The sequence below is a fragment of the Thunnus maccoyii genome, chromosome 6, assembly GCF_910596095.1.
Source record: "Thunnus maccoyii chromosome 6, fThuMac1.1, whole genome shotgun sequence".
NCBI lineage: Eukaryota > Metazoa > Chordata > Actinopteri > Scombriformes > Scombridae > Thunnus > Thunnus maccoyii.
In genome coordinates this window covers 24,415,658-24,433,244 of record NC_056538.1, presented here as the reverse complement: position 1 = coordinate 24,433,244, position 17,587 = coordinate 24,415,658, and the positions used below count along the sequence as shown (strand labels likewise).

At 39.2% G+C, this 17,587-nt stretch overlaps 1 protein-coding gene across 1 annotated transcript; it reads right to left on the bottom strand.

Moving 5' to 3' along the window:
* Window positions 1-796: 796 nt before the first annotated feature.
* Window positions 797-16,169, bottom strand: LOC121899381 (integrin-linked protein kinase). Its single transcript, XM_042415149.1, has 13 exons — window positions 16,044-16,169; window positions 13,423-13,697; window positions 7,168-7,333; window positions 6,141-6,236; window positions 5,933-6,029; window positions 5,730-5,813; window positions 5,436-5,521; window positions 5,210-5,319; window positions 4,838-4,965; window positions 4,512-4,633; window positions 4,242-4,341; window positions 2,600-2,730; window positions 797-2,451 (listed from the first exon to the last, which is right to left on the bottom strand). The coding sequence occupies exons 2-13, from the start codon at window positions 13,509-13,511 to the stop codon at window positions 2,302-2,304; spliced, it is 1,359 nt and encodes a 452-aa protein (XP_042271083.1). The 5' UTR covers window positions 13,512-13,697; window positions 16,044-16,169; the 3' UTR covers window positions 797-2,301.
* Window positions 16,170-17,587: the final 1,418 nt, after the last annotated feature.

The window sequence follows — 17,587 nt, the reverse complement described above, 5'->3', positions numbered from 1 at the left end:
TGAGATGAATTACGGGGGATGACTGAATCTGGTGTGGAGCGCCAATAAGCAGAGCTTCAGTTTTGCTGCTATTTAACTGGAGGAAATTTTAAGACAGGTGCTGAGGTGTGACATGGCTGCAGAAGGGCTTGAGGCAGTTTTGATGTAAAGCTGGGTATCGTCAGCATAGCAATTATAAGACATCCCATGTCTGATGATGACACGTCCAAGGGGAAGCATGTAGGGCCAAGATAGTGAAATCAAACTAGCTTAAAAAATTTGCATGGGTAGGCTATTATATAAAAATATTTTAGCAAACAAATAAGATGTTCAACTGTTGATCTTTAAACTGCAAACTACCCATTGCTTGTGGTTTACATTTTTTTGAACAAACTGTCTTTGCTTTTGGAGCGATGATGGAAAGGTATAATAATTACTTAATTAAATTGTAGGAGCTATTGAATATATCTTTAACTTTTAACTTTAACAGGTGATGGAAAATGTTCAAATCTAAGTATATTTTTCATCAACTTTTTATAGTATATATGTACTGTATATTCTCTATGGCCATCAGTCAGGCAGGGCAACAGATATATTTCCTGTAGAACATTTATACCTTTTCTGTCGCTTATTTGACAGAGACTCAACCCAAACAAAAAATATTGTAAAAACATCCACACTCACCCAAATATCAGTGGTATTATTATTACTATTGTTGTACCAATATGGATGTTGGTTTTTAATACTGATATTTTGCCTGTCTTACTCATTTGGAAGGCTTACAGTTTTTTACAATTCCCACTATAAATTCACACAGTCAGGATGCCCATACTTTTCCTTTTTAATATACTTATATATAAATACATACATTTGTATAAGTCATTCTTGATTTTGGCTTCAACCTGTGATTCAGCACAAACAAGCACAAGCTGGTGGAGGCACGGAAACAATGCACGTAGGAAAAAAAAACAACACATGACACTGATCATAAAGGCAAATTAAAGTAAGAAGTAATCTAGAGGACGCAAACAATAAAAAAAATAAGTCAGGAAACAATATGAAAGTTTGCAGGATGTTAATATCATCCCATTAATGTCCCAGTCACCTTCTGTTGGCAGCAGCTTCTGATGTAGATTAGAAAATTGGGAGGAAAGACAGTCCCCATGCTCAACAACAAAACAACAAATTAAAACTGTACCAATGATATATTAATGCAGTATTCATTCCTGATACTGCAAGGAAAACAAGGTACTACATGTTGTATACCATTGCCAGTATTCAACATGAAAATAACACTTTTAGATATCTAGGAACGGAGGCTGGCTATACTCTTTGAATAGTACAGGTAACAGAATTCAAACCAATCAAATCAGTATACATTTTAAAGGGAAAGTAATGAAAATAAACTGGATTACAATAAGACATTTGAGTAATCTAGTCAATTACATTACATTATTACAATTAACAGGAGAAAATCAGCAATCTGCAATGCTTTTTGAAAGCAATCTTCCCAAAATTGCAATAATAAATCAACACTGACATTTTTTGCTGCACAGAAAAAAAATGTTTGGCCAGTTTTGGTTCGTTCGTTGTCAGCAGGTTGTACAGGATACGGTTAGGGGACGAAAGCTCAAGACAGGCCAAGCTTTACACATCACTACACAGCCAAGCTGAATAGCAAAACACGGTTAAGTCCTCTCATGGAAACCACTTATTCATATACAGTTTCTCAATAATCTTACATGTTTAAATGCTTTGTTTTAGATTTCTCATGCTTGCCATTTTGCATACAATTTGCTGCCAACACAACAAACTTCCCCACGAGACAAGCTGTGGGTTAATATGTTATTTCTTTTATTAGCATTATAGGGGACCAGTTTCCTTATAGTGTGACTTTCTAATAGTGAGCCCATTCCAGATACAACTTAGGCTGTAAATCCACTGAAGCAATGCCGCAGACCATCATGCCGACCTCCACAGGTTATTCAGTCACTTGAAGATTGTATTTACCGTAGTCCACCTCTTTACAGTTAAGAAGATGAACAGTCAATATTTAGCTCCTGTGAAGGCTGTATCAGTGGAAAAAAATGGAGGACACAAATAAAAACGTGATATCACATTGGAAAAAAAAAAGAAGAAAAAAAAACAATATAAAAAGACTTCTGCTGAATTCATCTCAGAAGCTACAGTGGCGTTGAATGCAGCGGTAGAGTAAGAGTTTAAGGCAATACTGGTAAGCACCACACCACCATATCAGAGTGATATCTGCGATAAGATATCCGGTAATTCGACGGTTTAATAAAGGAGGGCACAGAAGGTTTTTCACTTGTCTTGCATTTTTTCCAGAATTGGCACAATCATGTCAAATTTGGGCCTCTTTGCTGGGTCTTCGTTCATGCATATCTTCATGAGCTTGCAAATGTGGGGCGAGATGCCGGGCGGGATAGTGGGCCTCAAACCCTCCAAGGCGACCTAAAGGCAAAAACAGACAGACAATAGGTTCCGTTGAGAAGATATTATTAAACCAAAACAATAATGAATAATAGCTTATTTTGCCAAGCCTCCACTGCAAGCTTTTACTACTCAGTTGGGTGATCTAATGAGCAGTAGCCCTCCTAACCTTCATGCCGATCTCCATGTTGGACAGGTCAGCAAAGGGCACCTCTCTGGTCACCAACTCCCATAGCAGGACAGCAAAGCTCCACATGTCTGCTGAGCGACGGTTGATCTCTTCGGGCTTCTTCTGCAAGGCTGAGCGTCACAAAGAGCAACAAGTGAAGGTCACACAGAGGAAACACACAACAGACACTGCCTCCAGCTAAAAGCCCTTCAGTACAAAAATCTCCTCTAAAGCACAGTAATACAAAAATACTTTAATATGAATATGAATATATACGTTAATATGAAGCTGCGGTGTTTACATCACAGAACTGGGTCAATCTCATGTAGGTTACAACTCAATATGAGTCACAAACACATCCACTTGTTCCTGTGAACTTCAGTAGACATCAAAAAGCATTATCCTAAGAAAATGTATTTACATTTTGTGTTTACTAAGTGGCTTTGTGGCACCGTGTGGCACTTGGCAGAGACAGGAGATTTCAGGAATTGATCAAAGTAGTGCTTGATAACCATAGTGACAGTAGAGTCTTGTGGGCGTTTTGTCTGTGATCTAGCAGATACATGTTGCTATGGAAACTGAATGTCATGAATAAAGTAATAAAGTGAAAGACTTATTTTTGACACGATGTAGTTCATCTCACAATAACAGCTAAGCAGGAAACAGTTAAAAAGAGGGCAACTGAAAAAGGAAAATTTGGGTCAATTCTGTTTATAAATATACTTTTGCAATATACCTCAACATACTGAAATGTAGATGAGCTGTTATGCAGAGACTGAGGCTCGGAAAAAAAACCTTGATCTTGTGATATTGATATGCAGTATATCATAGATCTGTTTATATAGTACAAATCACAAGTCAGTTAGCTGACGTTGCATGATCATTTGTACTAGAGCTGTAATTTTTTTTTAGCTGGCGTTCCCTCTGTAAGAAGGAAAACTGTTATTTCCATTTCTTCCAATAAGTGATGCATTAAACTAATAATTGTTTATGTATAAATCATGATGGGCATGTTGTTTCTTCTATTGGATTATACATCATATTAAAGATTACATTTTACTACATGTTTTAAACTTGAAAGGCAAGCAACATGCAAAGCGTATATATTATATTATATATATTACATTTGACTTTTCTTGTTAAACACTCTTTCCATCAGCTGCAGCTATGAAGTTACAGGGTGTAAATGTGGCAAAGACATCCTTCACCTTAGTCAAATCTGTGCATTTGTGTCTTTTCAAAAGCATTGCTCTCTCTGCTCTCAATTTCATGGCTCACTACCCGCTATATAATGTGTGGAGGTTCTTTCTATGGTTGTTTGATAGCAACAAATCTCCTGCAGTCACCACCTTCATGCTCCACACACTGCTTTGTTGTTACTGTTTGTTCCTCTGCTGCAAAAAATCACAAATATGTGAGCGCCACCTTGCACAGTGTTTGCAGAGTTCTCTGGTTATTTTCTCATTTTGTAATCAGTTTATGTTTCCAACATGCTTGGATTTCAGTCTATCTCTTGGGGACATCAGCTGTAGATTACATTTGGCTCCGCTACAGTCTAGAGTTCCCCTTATCCATCATTCACGCTCGAGCTTGTGTGGCTTCAGCTGTCACTTTGGATCTGTGCTGTGTAAGTGATGCCTACCCTCAGGGGCTACCCATGCGGGCGAGTACATCCTGCCAGGACACTGGAAGGAAAACTTGACGTCTGCCATGCTGATCCTGGCTGTCATGTCTTCATCTATCTGTGGAAACATGAAACATTGAGTGAAATGTCACTTTTAAGTGTAAAGGACATCACTTCCTGCTTGTGCAGTGTCTGTGTTTTTTTAGGCAACACAATTTCCTTTGATCGGTCAGGTGTTATATACACAACAATTGCAGGCATGGCGTTGCGACCGAAAGTTCTTCTTACCATAACGCTCTTGCTGTTGAGATAGTGGCGAGGGATCATAGGTTCAAGTGTGTGTAAGAAGCCCATTCCAGAGGCGATGTCCAGAGCAAACTTCACCGCCTGCGTCTGGTCTACCACGAAGTCTGACAGCGGGATGAGGAACAAATAATAACAGGTTTCAGCTGAACTGACAAGCACCACATAACAGGGTGTCAGTGAAATTGCTACTGTACAGAAAGTGATGGCAACATAATGACAAACGCTCAAGTGTAATAAATCACAAATCCCTTCAATCCACCTAAACCGGTGACAAGTACGGACTTTGTGACCAGAGTAGAAGTACTCACTGGTGCCTTCATGCAGCACGTTGTAGAGGGAGCCATAAGGCATCCAGTGTGTGATGATGATGGGGTGAGGGGCGGGAGGAGACTGACATGCTCCCACCATGGGTAGGACATTCGGGTGGGAAAATATCCTGGGATTGAGCCCCAAGTGGGAGGGACGGGGGAGAGAGGCAGACAGACAGACAGACAAAAAGAGGCAAATCCACACAGGATTCGACATAAAAAAGGAGGTTTGTGTGAGATGCGACCCCCCCAAAAAAAGAAATACATACAAATACATAAAGTTTGGTTCAACGCAATGCAAACAGACAAATGAGTGACCACAACATCACAGAACATATATAAACTGAATCAAGTTGTGAATTAAATAATAACCTGAGTTTGGGATACTCCTCGTTGAAGTCTCTGCTTTTCCTTGTGGTCCAGTCACGAATCTTTAACACCTTAACAACAATTTCATTTCCTTGCCAGCGCCCTTGCCACAACTACAGATGAGAAATAAATATAGAAAAAGTTAAGTATATGACGTGTACCTTATTACAGATCATCAGCAGTTCTGCATGAACATTCAATGCAATAAAAAAGCGTAAGTACAAGGTACCTCTCCAGACTGGTTCTCATTTATTTTAGCCAGGAGAGAGAGCTGTTTGTAGTCGATGCCTGCATGTTTGTTCAAAGTGCCATTGCCTAAAAACAAAAGATTGAGTCAAAAGGAAAGTTCAAACAAAACACTCATTATTCATGTGAAATTTTGCGGAACATGCAGATGGAAAAGCGGTGGGATTTAAAATTGTTTGGGAGGCCAACATGGAACATTTCTCCCCCCCTTAATGCAGCACTCTGACAAAATCAAATAATGGAAACTAGTCAGCTGATGCATGTCTTTGGGACTCACGGGGTCGAGTTCTGGTGGTGCCTTTCCAGAAAGTGTCCTTGAAGGGAATTTTAGTCAAGTTCTGTCCCAATTTCTCTGCTTTTTCTGGGTGATGGAGAGATAGATTGAGAAGAGGAAATAAACACAAAAAAATGACTCGTTGATACAGAGATGCATTTAAAACTAGAAGTAGAATAATCAGCTGTAACGGGCGGGTGGGATACCTCTGAGAAGATCCCGCAGGTGAGGTTTGGCTTTGTCCAGGGGAGTTTCCCCATATTTGTTACAGATGCTCACCTGGGCCCCGTTAGTCACAAGGTCCTGAGAAAGAGGAAAGATTGCTGTCAGCCAAATTTCAAACAGTTTATCCTGACAGGAATTACACATCAATGGAGAAGCTTCCTCTGTCACACCACCAGGGGGCGCACTGACCTCAGCCACTTCGTCTTGGCCCCAGAAGCAGGCATAATGCAGTGGTGTGTTCCCGTGTTCATTGGCTGCATTAGTGTCTGCTTTGCACTGGATCAGCTGAAAGAGAAGCAGAAACAAAGGATTATATGCAAAAAATCAGGCTGGTCAGATCTTGTTTTGGCTGTATACAGGGATGAGTGTTAATGCTGCCAAGAAAAATGATGGAAGTTTGTCTTGCCTGTGGGCACATACCAGAGGTATTCAGACATGCCTAATATTAAACTCAATGACTGCCTGGCAGCAATTCTAAATGAGACACCCTGCAGCAGATGCCTCGTATTATGACATAGGGGTACTGTGGGCTGCAATGAGATACAAGATATCAGAGATAGTCTGCATACTTTTTTTCTACTTTACCAACAAGATCTGCTGTTTTATAAAACTGAATACATTCATTTTATGACAAAGTTGAAGTCTGCTTGACTCACTGAATGCCTCTTAAAAAGCCACAGAGGAGCACTGCAGGTGATTTCTTTTATGCTCTACATAGCCTGTCAGTGAATGAAGCCCTATATTGAATGGTTGGTTTCATTGGACCTATAGATGATGCAAAAGCATTAAAGGACAATTAATTATTATTTAAATTGGCCAAGAAATGTGCATTAGCCATTCCCTGGATAAGTGAAGATTATACGAACATTATCGCTTCTTTCAGAAAATAAATGGACTGACCTCTTTACAACATCTCTAGCAGTAAGCAAGTTTTACAGTCATACTCATACAGCAGCCATTAAAACATTGATTTTACCCTCCACACTGACAAATTACCAAGCGCTCCCTTCAACTTGGAATAGCTGATTGTGGAAGTGCAAGAACAGACACGACTTGTATTTGGTGTGTTCGCGTGACATCATTTTAGGTTTCATAATATCCTGTGATTATGAAGCAAAGTTAAAGAGATACTCGCTGTGGAGTTACAGAAACTCCGTAGAAACTAGAACCTTGTGCGGCGTCAACGTGTACATTCAAATGTTTGCACGAGCCCTACCTTTCCCACGATGTCGCGATGTCCGTGGCTGGCGGCCAGGTGCAGAGGCGTGTCGTCTCCGCGGTTCATGACGTTGATGCGAGCCCCTCTCATGATGAGCATGTCCACCACACTGGAGCGGCCCTCCCTGCATGCCCAGTGAAGAGGACTGAAGCCGTGGTCGTCTCTATGGTTGAGAGAGAGGGGCCATTTATATTCAGCACAGGTTGCATGAAAGCCTTCAGCAAAGCAAAGATTAACTGAACAAGCAGGAAAACAGGCTAAGTATTTCTTGAGGGAGACGAAAGTACACCAACAACCTCAGGACCCTGGGTTATCATCATAAAGTTCTTCCCTACAGACAGCTCGGTGGTACAAACTAGGAGCAATTCATCAATATTCATTTTGCTCCGACAATCACAGTATCACTTTTTTTTAATATTAATTCAGCTGTTTTTTCCCTTTTCAATAACAAAAACATCTAATGCATTTGAATCTGAGCACCTTTGAGGAGGCTTCAGTTAATAAGCTTTAGAAATCTTTTATGAAATAACAGCATTGTTTTAGGCTATTCAGAGCTGTACAGATCAGCTGTGGGACTGCATAATGAAGAATTTGTTCATTTGTACTTCAGTCAATATTCTCCCAACTAAAAAAAAAAAAAAAGGGAAGTTGATGCGACTGAAAACAACAGCTAACAGGCCTCTGGCACTCATCATTCCTCTTTGTCTCAGTGACACTGGCAGGGACACATGTAGGACAGTGGCCTCGATTACATGACAGAGGAGTGACTGATGGCCGACCTCCTCGGAGAAAAAGAGATAAAGACCGAAAGATTAAGACACAGCATGAGCTGAGTGACAGAGAGTCAATCAGGAAAAGGCTGAAGGGAAAAAAAACAAAACAAAACAAAATAGTAGGCCGAGCGTTCGCCGCAGTCCTTATAAGGCCCAGTGAGACTTCCTTTAGCGGTGCTGCACATGCATACACTCCAGCTGCTGTGTGTGTGTGTGATTGTGTCATTCTTCATTTCTCGACCCTGTGCCTGACTGCGGTCCCCCTCCTCCCCTCTTTATGAAGTTTCCTCCCTCATCCTCTCCCACTCGGCTCCAGTAAAACAGCTGGACTTTGCTGGTGATATATTCCACTTTCCATTCACTCTCCCCGTTCCATGTGGCCTTTACTGTTTGTGCCAAGATACTGCAGAATCCTAGAGTTAATAACGTTAGGCGCTTGCTCTGAAATTATGAGTAGGCAGACAGCATAATAATGTGATCTGAGAACTGAGGGAGTATTATGAATCTGGAGGACTCTGAACCCTTTGACCCCCCCAAGCCCTCAATTCACTGGTTTGTATTAACACATCCTGCAGCGCTCTGCTCCGAACAGCATCAACAGACCCACAGAGACCCTCAGTCCCACAACACATATCTATCTGTGCATCTGGGTGACCTGCTGCAGTCACACCAGATCTGCTCAGGGTGCAATTTCCTCTCAGACCAAAAAGGGCAAAATCCTAAAAAGTAATTAGCCAAAGTTTATGAGAGTAGAAATCCCCACAGACTCACTCCTATGATTTTATTAGTTTCTGTGTAAAGCTGGAGTCTGTTTCAAGGAGAATGAAGAAATATGACAAAGTTACTGGCTGAATTATGCAGACGCAAGAATGCACATATAAACAGTCTGATTTTATCTGACCATCTGCACAAAACAACGGTTCACTCTCATGACTGATGAAAAATAACCTGCTATGAAATTATGAGACAAGATCCAAAGCAGCAGTAGCAGCAGTAAATATGCAGTAAGGAATTAAAAAAACTTTGTTTCAGCAGTTTTGTGTTTCCTATAAATAGAAAATGAAAAGTAGCAAAGCTCAAACAGTCTAGTCCGTTTGAAAAATAATATGATCCAGCATAATTTGATTACAGGTGTTGCTCACACGTTGTGCTTGCACAGAAGATGATGCATACAGATTCATTTAGCATCATCAACAAGTTAGCAGGCATTTGTGAGGATTTTTGAATCCGACTTTAAAATGAGTGAAAACAACGCAAGAAACGATTCAAATGAAGAATCATGTTTGTAAACATTAAGTTATCAAAAAGAATATGAAGAGCATAAACAGGTACTCTTTCTTTCTTTCTTTCTTGAGAAATTATATAACCTCTTAATTACCACAATGCACGTATTAAGGCTGCAACTAACAATTATTTTCATTCAGAGCTGCAACGATTAGTTGATTAATCGATTAGTTGTCGACTATTTCGCCAACTATTTTGCTAATCGATTGATAATTTAGTACTTTTTCTATGATTCCAGCTTCTCAAATGTGAATATCTTTGGGTTGTGGACTGTTGTGGATAAAGGAAGACGTCACCTTGCACTTTGGGAAACAGTGATCAACATTTTTTACCATTTTCTGACATTTTAAACAACTTATAGGTTCATTGTGGAAAAAAAAAATTGACGGATTAATTGATAAGGAAAATAATCAGTGGACTTGGACACTGCAGCCCTATTTTCATTATTGATTGATCTGTTGATTATTTTCTCAATTAATCGACTAGTCCAATTGGGCTATAAAACGTCCAAGCAAAAAAAAAAAAAAAAAAGGGCTCTCATCCACATAAAACTGATAAAAACGTAGCATTGGTGAGACTCGGCTCTCTGGTTTCTGCGTGTATTTCTATTCAGAGGCACTTTTTATAGGATTGATTTTCTCTTTAAGCTAGCTTCATCCACACAACCCAGAGGCAACTGAATGCCAGGGTTTTCTCCTGCTCACCCCCTCCTCACTGGCTGCGGTAATTTATTTCAGGCACTTCCACCTGCCAACAGCACTCAGTTTGGCAGACGGAAAAGCCCGAGGAAGAGCCGCTGTCTGCACCCTGTACTGTGTGTCTCTGGCCCGACATCCACGCCAGGTCACATAACGAGCCTCAGATGACGGGAAAACAAATTTACAGAAACATAACACCGATGAAAAAAAACATTAACTGAAGAAGATAATAAGTTCCCCCCAGATGTTTTATGTTAGAAGCAGGACTTTCGCTTTTATTGGCATTTAAGTGGTCGGTGCAACGTTGTTTTTACACTGGAGAATCTAGGGTTGCTTTTCTTTAATATCTTATAGAGCTGCAATGATAAGTCCATCGACAGAAAATTAATCAGCGAATAATCCTTTTAGTCATTTATTAAACAAAAATGCCAAACATTTGCTGGTTGCTGCCTTTTGAATGTGATCATTTGATTCTTTTCTGCGTCATACATGATAGTAAATGTTCACAACTTGATGATTTTATAGACAAAATGATTCATCGAGATAATAATCAGCAGATTTAGTTAGTTGCAGCTTTAATCTGTTACCTTATGAAGAGTCAATGGAACAACTTGCTTCCAACAATTATCTAGAATAAAGCCACAATTATCAATTCTCATTATTAATTCATCTGACAATGATTTCATCAATTGATTAACTGTTTAGTCTATAAAATGTCAGAAAATAGTAAAAAGCCCGAGTTCTGTTTGTTGGGCTAAATTCTTTAGTCCAACAAACAGTGCAAAAAACCCAAAAAGGAATTCAAAGTACTATCATAGAATACAAAAAAAAAAAAGATCATTTCCAGTTTTCTAATCAGTTAATCGTTAACCCTTCAGCACTAATCTAGAGAGTGTAAAAGTGAAAGTGAAAGTATAGAGATTACAATGAACGTGTTCATACTGAAGCCTGTCGACCGCTGTCTGCTGGCCCCGTCACCCTGACAGGCTCATACCACCGCCCTGACCAAAAAGGTTAAATATAAAATCTGTATTCACTCTGTAAATCTACCTCCTCCCCAAACAACCAGCCTCAAACTAAACAACAAAAATAACTGCTGCCCTCCTGCCCGGAACTATCCTGAGAGAAGAAGAAGTGAAACACTTCAACTATCATTCACACATGTACAAGGTCACCGAATCCACCATTACACACTCGTGGGCCGAAGAAAACACCGAAGCAGAGGACTAAAGTCGTCTATTTGAGATCAAACAACATAAATGAGGCACTTTGAGGAGTAGGAGTCAGGCACGGGGACTCAAAACTGTAAACTTTGTGATGAGCGCAATTTTCATTCAATTTTAATTAAATCGCCCTAAATTGTTGAGAACCGCCGGCTGATTTCACACATGAAACCGTCTGTAACCCTTCCAGCACAGCAGCGGAGTAAATTACAGTTAAAAGACCGGAGACGACGGGAAGAAGTTCACAAAGACTAAATTCTAAACTTTGCAATTAACTCTTGTGAACTGGGAGGAAATATTGAGGGGGAAATGAGTGTGGAGCTATCTAATACCGCCGGGAGACGAATACCGGAAACACATAAGAGGAGGAGGAGGGGGTAGGGTGCTATGCCTTTCTGTGCATTCCTCTTTAGAAAAAATTCACTATTAGGACACACACACACACACACACACACACAAAGATTCTCTGTCTCGTCACACATAACTCTCCCAGTCCTGCCCACTACAATAATCTCCTCCCTCTCTCATATTTGGTAGGTGGTAGAGGGTTCCCCTGAGGCCTGCGTGTTATTCCTTGTAAGGAGATTCAGCATTCCACTACTACTCTTTGTCTCGGAGTTATATCAGCGTAAACACACTGTCATCGAGGAGCGCGATGAAATATTTCAGTGAAGCGCCGACAGACTGAGATATAGTGAGTTTACTGAGATGTAGGAGGGGGAGAAATTACAAAGTCATGCCTTTTCCGCAAAAAAAAAAAAAAAAAAAAGCGAGAATACATGCGTTTCACCCGCTGGGGAAGATATATCAGCCGGAAAAGGGAACTTGACATGCAATCAGCTAATGGACAAGTCACATGTGGGAGATGTATTTCCCCCACATCGGCTCCATGCGAACATACAGTCTCACATCAATGGTGAAAATGAATCAAAAAGAGGAAAACAGAGAAAAGAAGAAGAAGTCAATGCAGACATTAAAAAAAAAGAGAAAAGAAAAATCCCCTTTATTTTTCTGCACAAACATCCTGCTGAGAATTGAATAAACAGACCAGCTAATAAAAGACTATTTGGTATACTGCATCGGCTGATTTGGTACTTACTCATAGAACTAGTAGTTTATTATTATATTTTAATAACAATTTTTGAAATGTTAAATGTTGTAATAAAGATAAAAATCCCTCTTTTATCTTGACAGAAAAAAAAACTGCCTCAAACTAAACACATTATTGATCAAATTCAGGCAGTTTTCTCTTCTCAGCCAAAATAAATATGTAATATATTTATGAAATGATAAATACTTCACTTCTGGATGTTATCAAAGTCACATCTATTAAACAAAACCATAAACCATTTTCTCACCATTCTTGTGTGTGTGTGACCAGCACATCACTAGTTGAACTTTTCAACAGCAGAGAGGAAATAGAGGAAAAAAAAGCCTTTCTGTTTTTTCAAACCGCTGCTGGTTTCTTTGGAGTTATTAAAAACAATCCAAGTAGTTGTTGTTCATCCTTCTTACCACACATACTCGAAAACACAGGAATAAAAACAAAATGAGAGAAGCTCAAGGTTCATAGTCATCATAGTGAAACAGATGAATTTATTCCCTTGTTGTTTGCTCTGAAAACAAATACCAGAACTCTACATCTGGGACAGAAGAATCCAAAAGAGGCACTTCCCGGGTGGCCATCATTTATTGCCAAGTTTTCCTTTAAAGAGTCAGCTGAGGATAGAGAAGAAGCTCAGGACTGACTGATGATCTGCGATGATGTATGTGTTGTAAACATGTCAAACGTTACAGAAGCCTGCAGTTTTCTCTGCACCTTGATTAACCCACAGCCTTTTTTTTTTTTTTTTCTCCTGACTTTAATTGCAGCAGCAACTGCAAGCGTGACAAACTCCACCATCGCAGCGAGCTTCCTGTCCCGAGATCATGCTTTGAATTATTCCGCTGGCATTCTGGACATAAACATGTGCCCTCAAGGAAGTGGGTTCAATCTCAGGCCACGATCTCGCTGGGGACTAACAAGACCGGCTCTCAGCCAGCATCAGAAAATGGGTTTTTTGAGAATGCGATGACTCTGCAGTGTAACTTTTATTTCCTTGAGATTCTAATCGACGTTATATAGCATCACAATTTTATGTTGCGCAGGTAAGTACGAATGTGCCGAAGTGAACGTTAAGCTAGTCTGTAAGGCTCTGTATGAACTTTATGATGATTCCTCAGTGTGTGTTGATATTACCGACAAGAAAATACACATAATAAACTTTGGCTCACCCTTGGTTGAGGTCATTCTCTGTATTGTCCAACCATAAGCGAACTGCCACCGCATTGCCTTCCCGGCACTGTGTGAAGATATCATCCATTTTAGCTGGTGTGTTATTCTTATTCTTCTCTTCTTAAGGTGCACCTGCGAGAGTCGATGCAGAAGTGAAGCGAGACAGGTGAGAGAGGCGGCCCGAGGGGTTCAGCAGGGTCCCGGCCAGCATCAGTCCCTCATCTGGGGCAGTGAGGGACACAATCAAGAGAGCCTGGATGGCACTCGCACAACCCTGGAAGACGGACACATAAAAAGGGAAAGTTGCTCAGTTAAAACATATGTTTTATCAGTTCTAGACCTGTTTATCCTCTCACATATACTTTCTTATCGGACCTGACAGAGGAAAGGCAACCAAGAAAGCTGGTATTGAGCAACTTTGTCCACCTTAGTAATACTGGGTGGGTATGCAGCTCATTTCGTCGTGACTCACAACACTTGGCTGTGACTAGCACCCTGTGCACCAGGGTAGAGTCATATTTTAATATTGTGTCATGAAAAAGTTTGCTTCTTCTCGGTGACTTACTAAATATTTGACTGTGAAAACCGTAACTAAATACACTAGATAAAGGGAGAGAGTGCACAGTTTCATTAATAATACACCAAACGTCCCTTTTTATATTCACATTATTCAGCACAATCTGAACTATGATGATTTTTGGGATGCATGGAAAGTATAGCCTAATTGTGGAAGTTGTTAAAGAGATTACTGAGGACAACAGACTGTGACCATGATAACAAATGTGGCATGACACCAGCAAAATAACTGGAACCATATTTTTCTATTTTTTTAAATGTATTTATTTTTTTACATTTTACAGACCAGTAATTAATTAATTAATTGATTAATAGTTTCATCAGTTTTGGAAATACCAGTTAGTTGCAGCCCTAAAGACAAGAGATAGAGACCACAGACAGGAATAGTAGCTTGACACATTCATTTCCTCTTCACATTTCACAGTCGTAACTATGGTGATGTAAGTAAGCAAGCGAGTATTCGGATAATCACTTATTTTAAAGCTAATTTTCCAGGCATAAGTACTAAACATTGCGTCGTTCCAGCTTCTGAATCGTGAGGGTTTTCTGCTTTTCTGTTTTATAATCATGAAACTGACAATCATAGGACTGTTCGATGGACGAGACAAGACATTTGAACATTTCATCTTGGGTTCTGAGGAAATTGTGATGTACATTTTCCACTCTTTCTAAACATTTTACCTACAAGTAATTGATTTATTGTTTAACAGATTCATCAGTTTTGGAAATAACAGTTAGTTGCAGCCCCAAACACAACAGATAAAGACCACAGAGAGAAAATGTAGCTTGACACATTCATTTCCTCTTCATATTTCACAGTTGTAACTATGGTGATGTAAATGTTTTGAGGGCTAAACGCTGTAAGAAAAAGACATAACTCTAAGATTTTTTTAAAGACATGACAAAGGCCAACAAGTTGTGACAGGAATAACAAATATGACATGACACCAGCAAAAAAAACAAAACAAACTGGAATCACAATTAGAGCTGAAACGATACGTCAATGAATAGATGAGTCAATTAACAGAAAATTAATCTGCAACTATTCTGATAATCACTTATTTTAAAGCTAATTTTCCAGGCATAAGCACTAAACAGTTCCAGCTTCTGAATTGTGAGGGTTTTCTGCTTTTCTCTGTTTTATAATCATGAAACTGACAATCATAGGACTGTTCGTTGGACGAGGCAAAACATTTGAACATTTCATCTTGGGTTCTGAGGAAATTGCAATGTACATTTTCCACTCTTTCTAAACATTATACCTACAAGTAATTGATTTATTGTTTAACAGATTAATCAGTAATGGAAATAACAGTTAGTTGCAGCCCTAAACACAAGAGATTCAGAGAAAATGCAGACCGACACAATCGTTTCCCCTTCATATTTCACAGTCTTATCTATGGTTAAATGTTTTGTGGGCTACATACTGTTAAAAAAACAAAAACATAACTCTAAGAGCTTCTATAGACATGACAAAAGCCAACAAGTTGTGACAGGAATAAAAAAAAAAAGTGGTATGACAGTTTTACCTCTTGAATGCAATCTGCATGAATGAAGGGAAACATTACTAACCTGTTGTTTGAATAAGCCAAGCAAACACAAGTGAGGATCACATAACTAAGGCTGCATTCAACTTGACATTAGTCAAATACAATCAAACTTTGTAAAGCAGTGTGATTTGATCCTGGAGTGAACATTACATTACAGTAATGAGCTCATCGTTATCACTTCACTGCCTACAGCTAGCTACAACTAGCTAACGCAGGAGAATAGCTCATTTAACATAGCTGGTTAACCCTTCAACTCCTGGCAGTACCACCGGATGCTTTCATTATACTAAAAAATTAAAAATGGACTCGATTAGCTCCACACATTAGCTAGCATCCTCTAGTTGACAAAATGAAACACGGGCAGGTTTTGCTAACAAGCTAGCCGCGAACTGTCTTCGTTTCTCTAATTTTTTGACGCTGACTGACTGAGAAGAACACTAAAAAACATCATTACGTGGTTTAAACACATCAAACTAGAAAAGGTGTTAGCTTACCGGATATATCAGCCTGGTGTCTCGTGTTGTGCAGTTAAGACACAGTACAAGTTATGTTATCTCCAGTGGATTGCATTGAGTGGGACGTCCACACCCTCACCGCCGTCAGGACGTACGTGGTAACGTTGAGTGGAGGAAGAGGACGTGCTGCCTCCTACAGGCGGCAGAGAGAACTGCATCAAGGCAAAATATTCACTGCCTCAGGTTATGGTTTTTGTCAAAGGATTTTTTTATACCTTACATACTTTTCAGGTCAAGTTTGATCCATTTGAGAGCAGTAAAACACCCTAAACACCTTTCACCTATCCATCTATAAACACCTATCTATCTATCAAATTCAAGTAAGCTTTATTGGCATGACAGATCAGAAACCTGTATTGCCAAAGCAGTACAGAAAATTAGAAACATGGACAGATGATTGATTAATAATTATCCAATAATATGTAAATATCAACCATAATATTAAATACAATATAATAAATGCCTTTTTTTTCCTTGTCTTTTTTTACAGATGTAATCACATAGAAACGCATACTACAGAGCTCGTTTCTCTCAGAGTATGACAAGATTTAACATATTTTGCAGCTATTACTGCACATTGACTTGCACTAGGGCATTCCTGAGGGTTGGGAAGGTGGATAAACTCAGGATATATATGATTTATTTTTTCAAAGAAAACCTCCCTCAAATCCTTATATTTGTCACAGAATAATAGGAAGTGAGATACTGTCTCCACCCCTCTTTTATGACAAAGTGAACACAGTCTGGCCTCCCTATCTATCTATCTATCTATCTATCTATCTATCTATCTATCTAAAATTACCCAGAATATCCAAACATGTAAATATTTCATTTTATTTTGTGCAGCTTGACCTGAATTTATTCATAAATTCAAAACTCACCGTTCTCATGTCCTAAATGGTAAATCATCCTAAAACACAATATACATTATATTGTGCAATACACTCTATCCTATGATATATTAAAACAATTACTATACTATGTTGGATTGTAAACTGAATATATAATAAACTAATATTACAATTACAATTAAAAATACAGTTGAAATAATTTGTTTTTTCAGAACCAGGATTTAAAAACCAAAACAATGTTAGATGAAACAAAAAAGTGTCAAGACAAAAGCTAAGCTAAACTATCTGAACTGGGTGCATTGAACCTTGAGGACAGGACAATTAAATGATAAAACATGATATATACTACATCAAGAAGGCCTGTAGGGTTATTAAAGACTCCAGCCACCCCAAGTAATGTTTCACCTGCTATCATCTAACAAGCTATACTGCAGCCTCTAGACCTGGACCAGCAGGCTCTGGGACAGCTTTTTCCACCAGGCCACCAGGCTTATGAACGATGGATACTGACGGCCTGCAGCTTGCCTGTTGTCAAACACATATATACATTACATAAGCACACATATATGTACGTACACATATAATATATACATAAAGCAAACACACTAAACACATACACAGATATAATCATACCCACCTTAATTTCATAATTTAATCATAATTTTTAGTGCC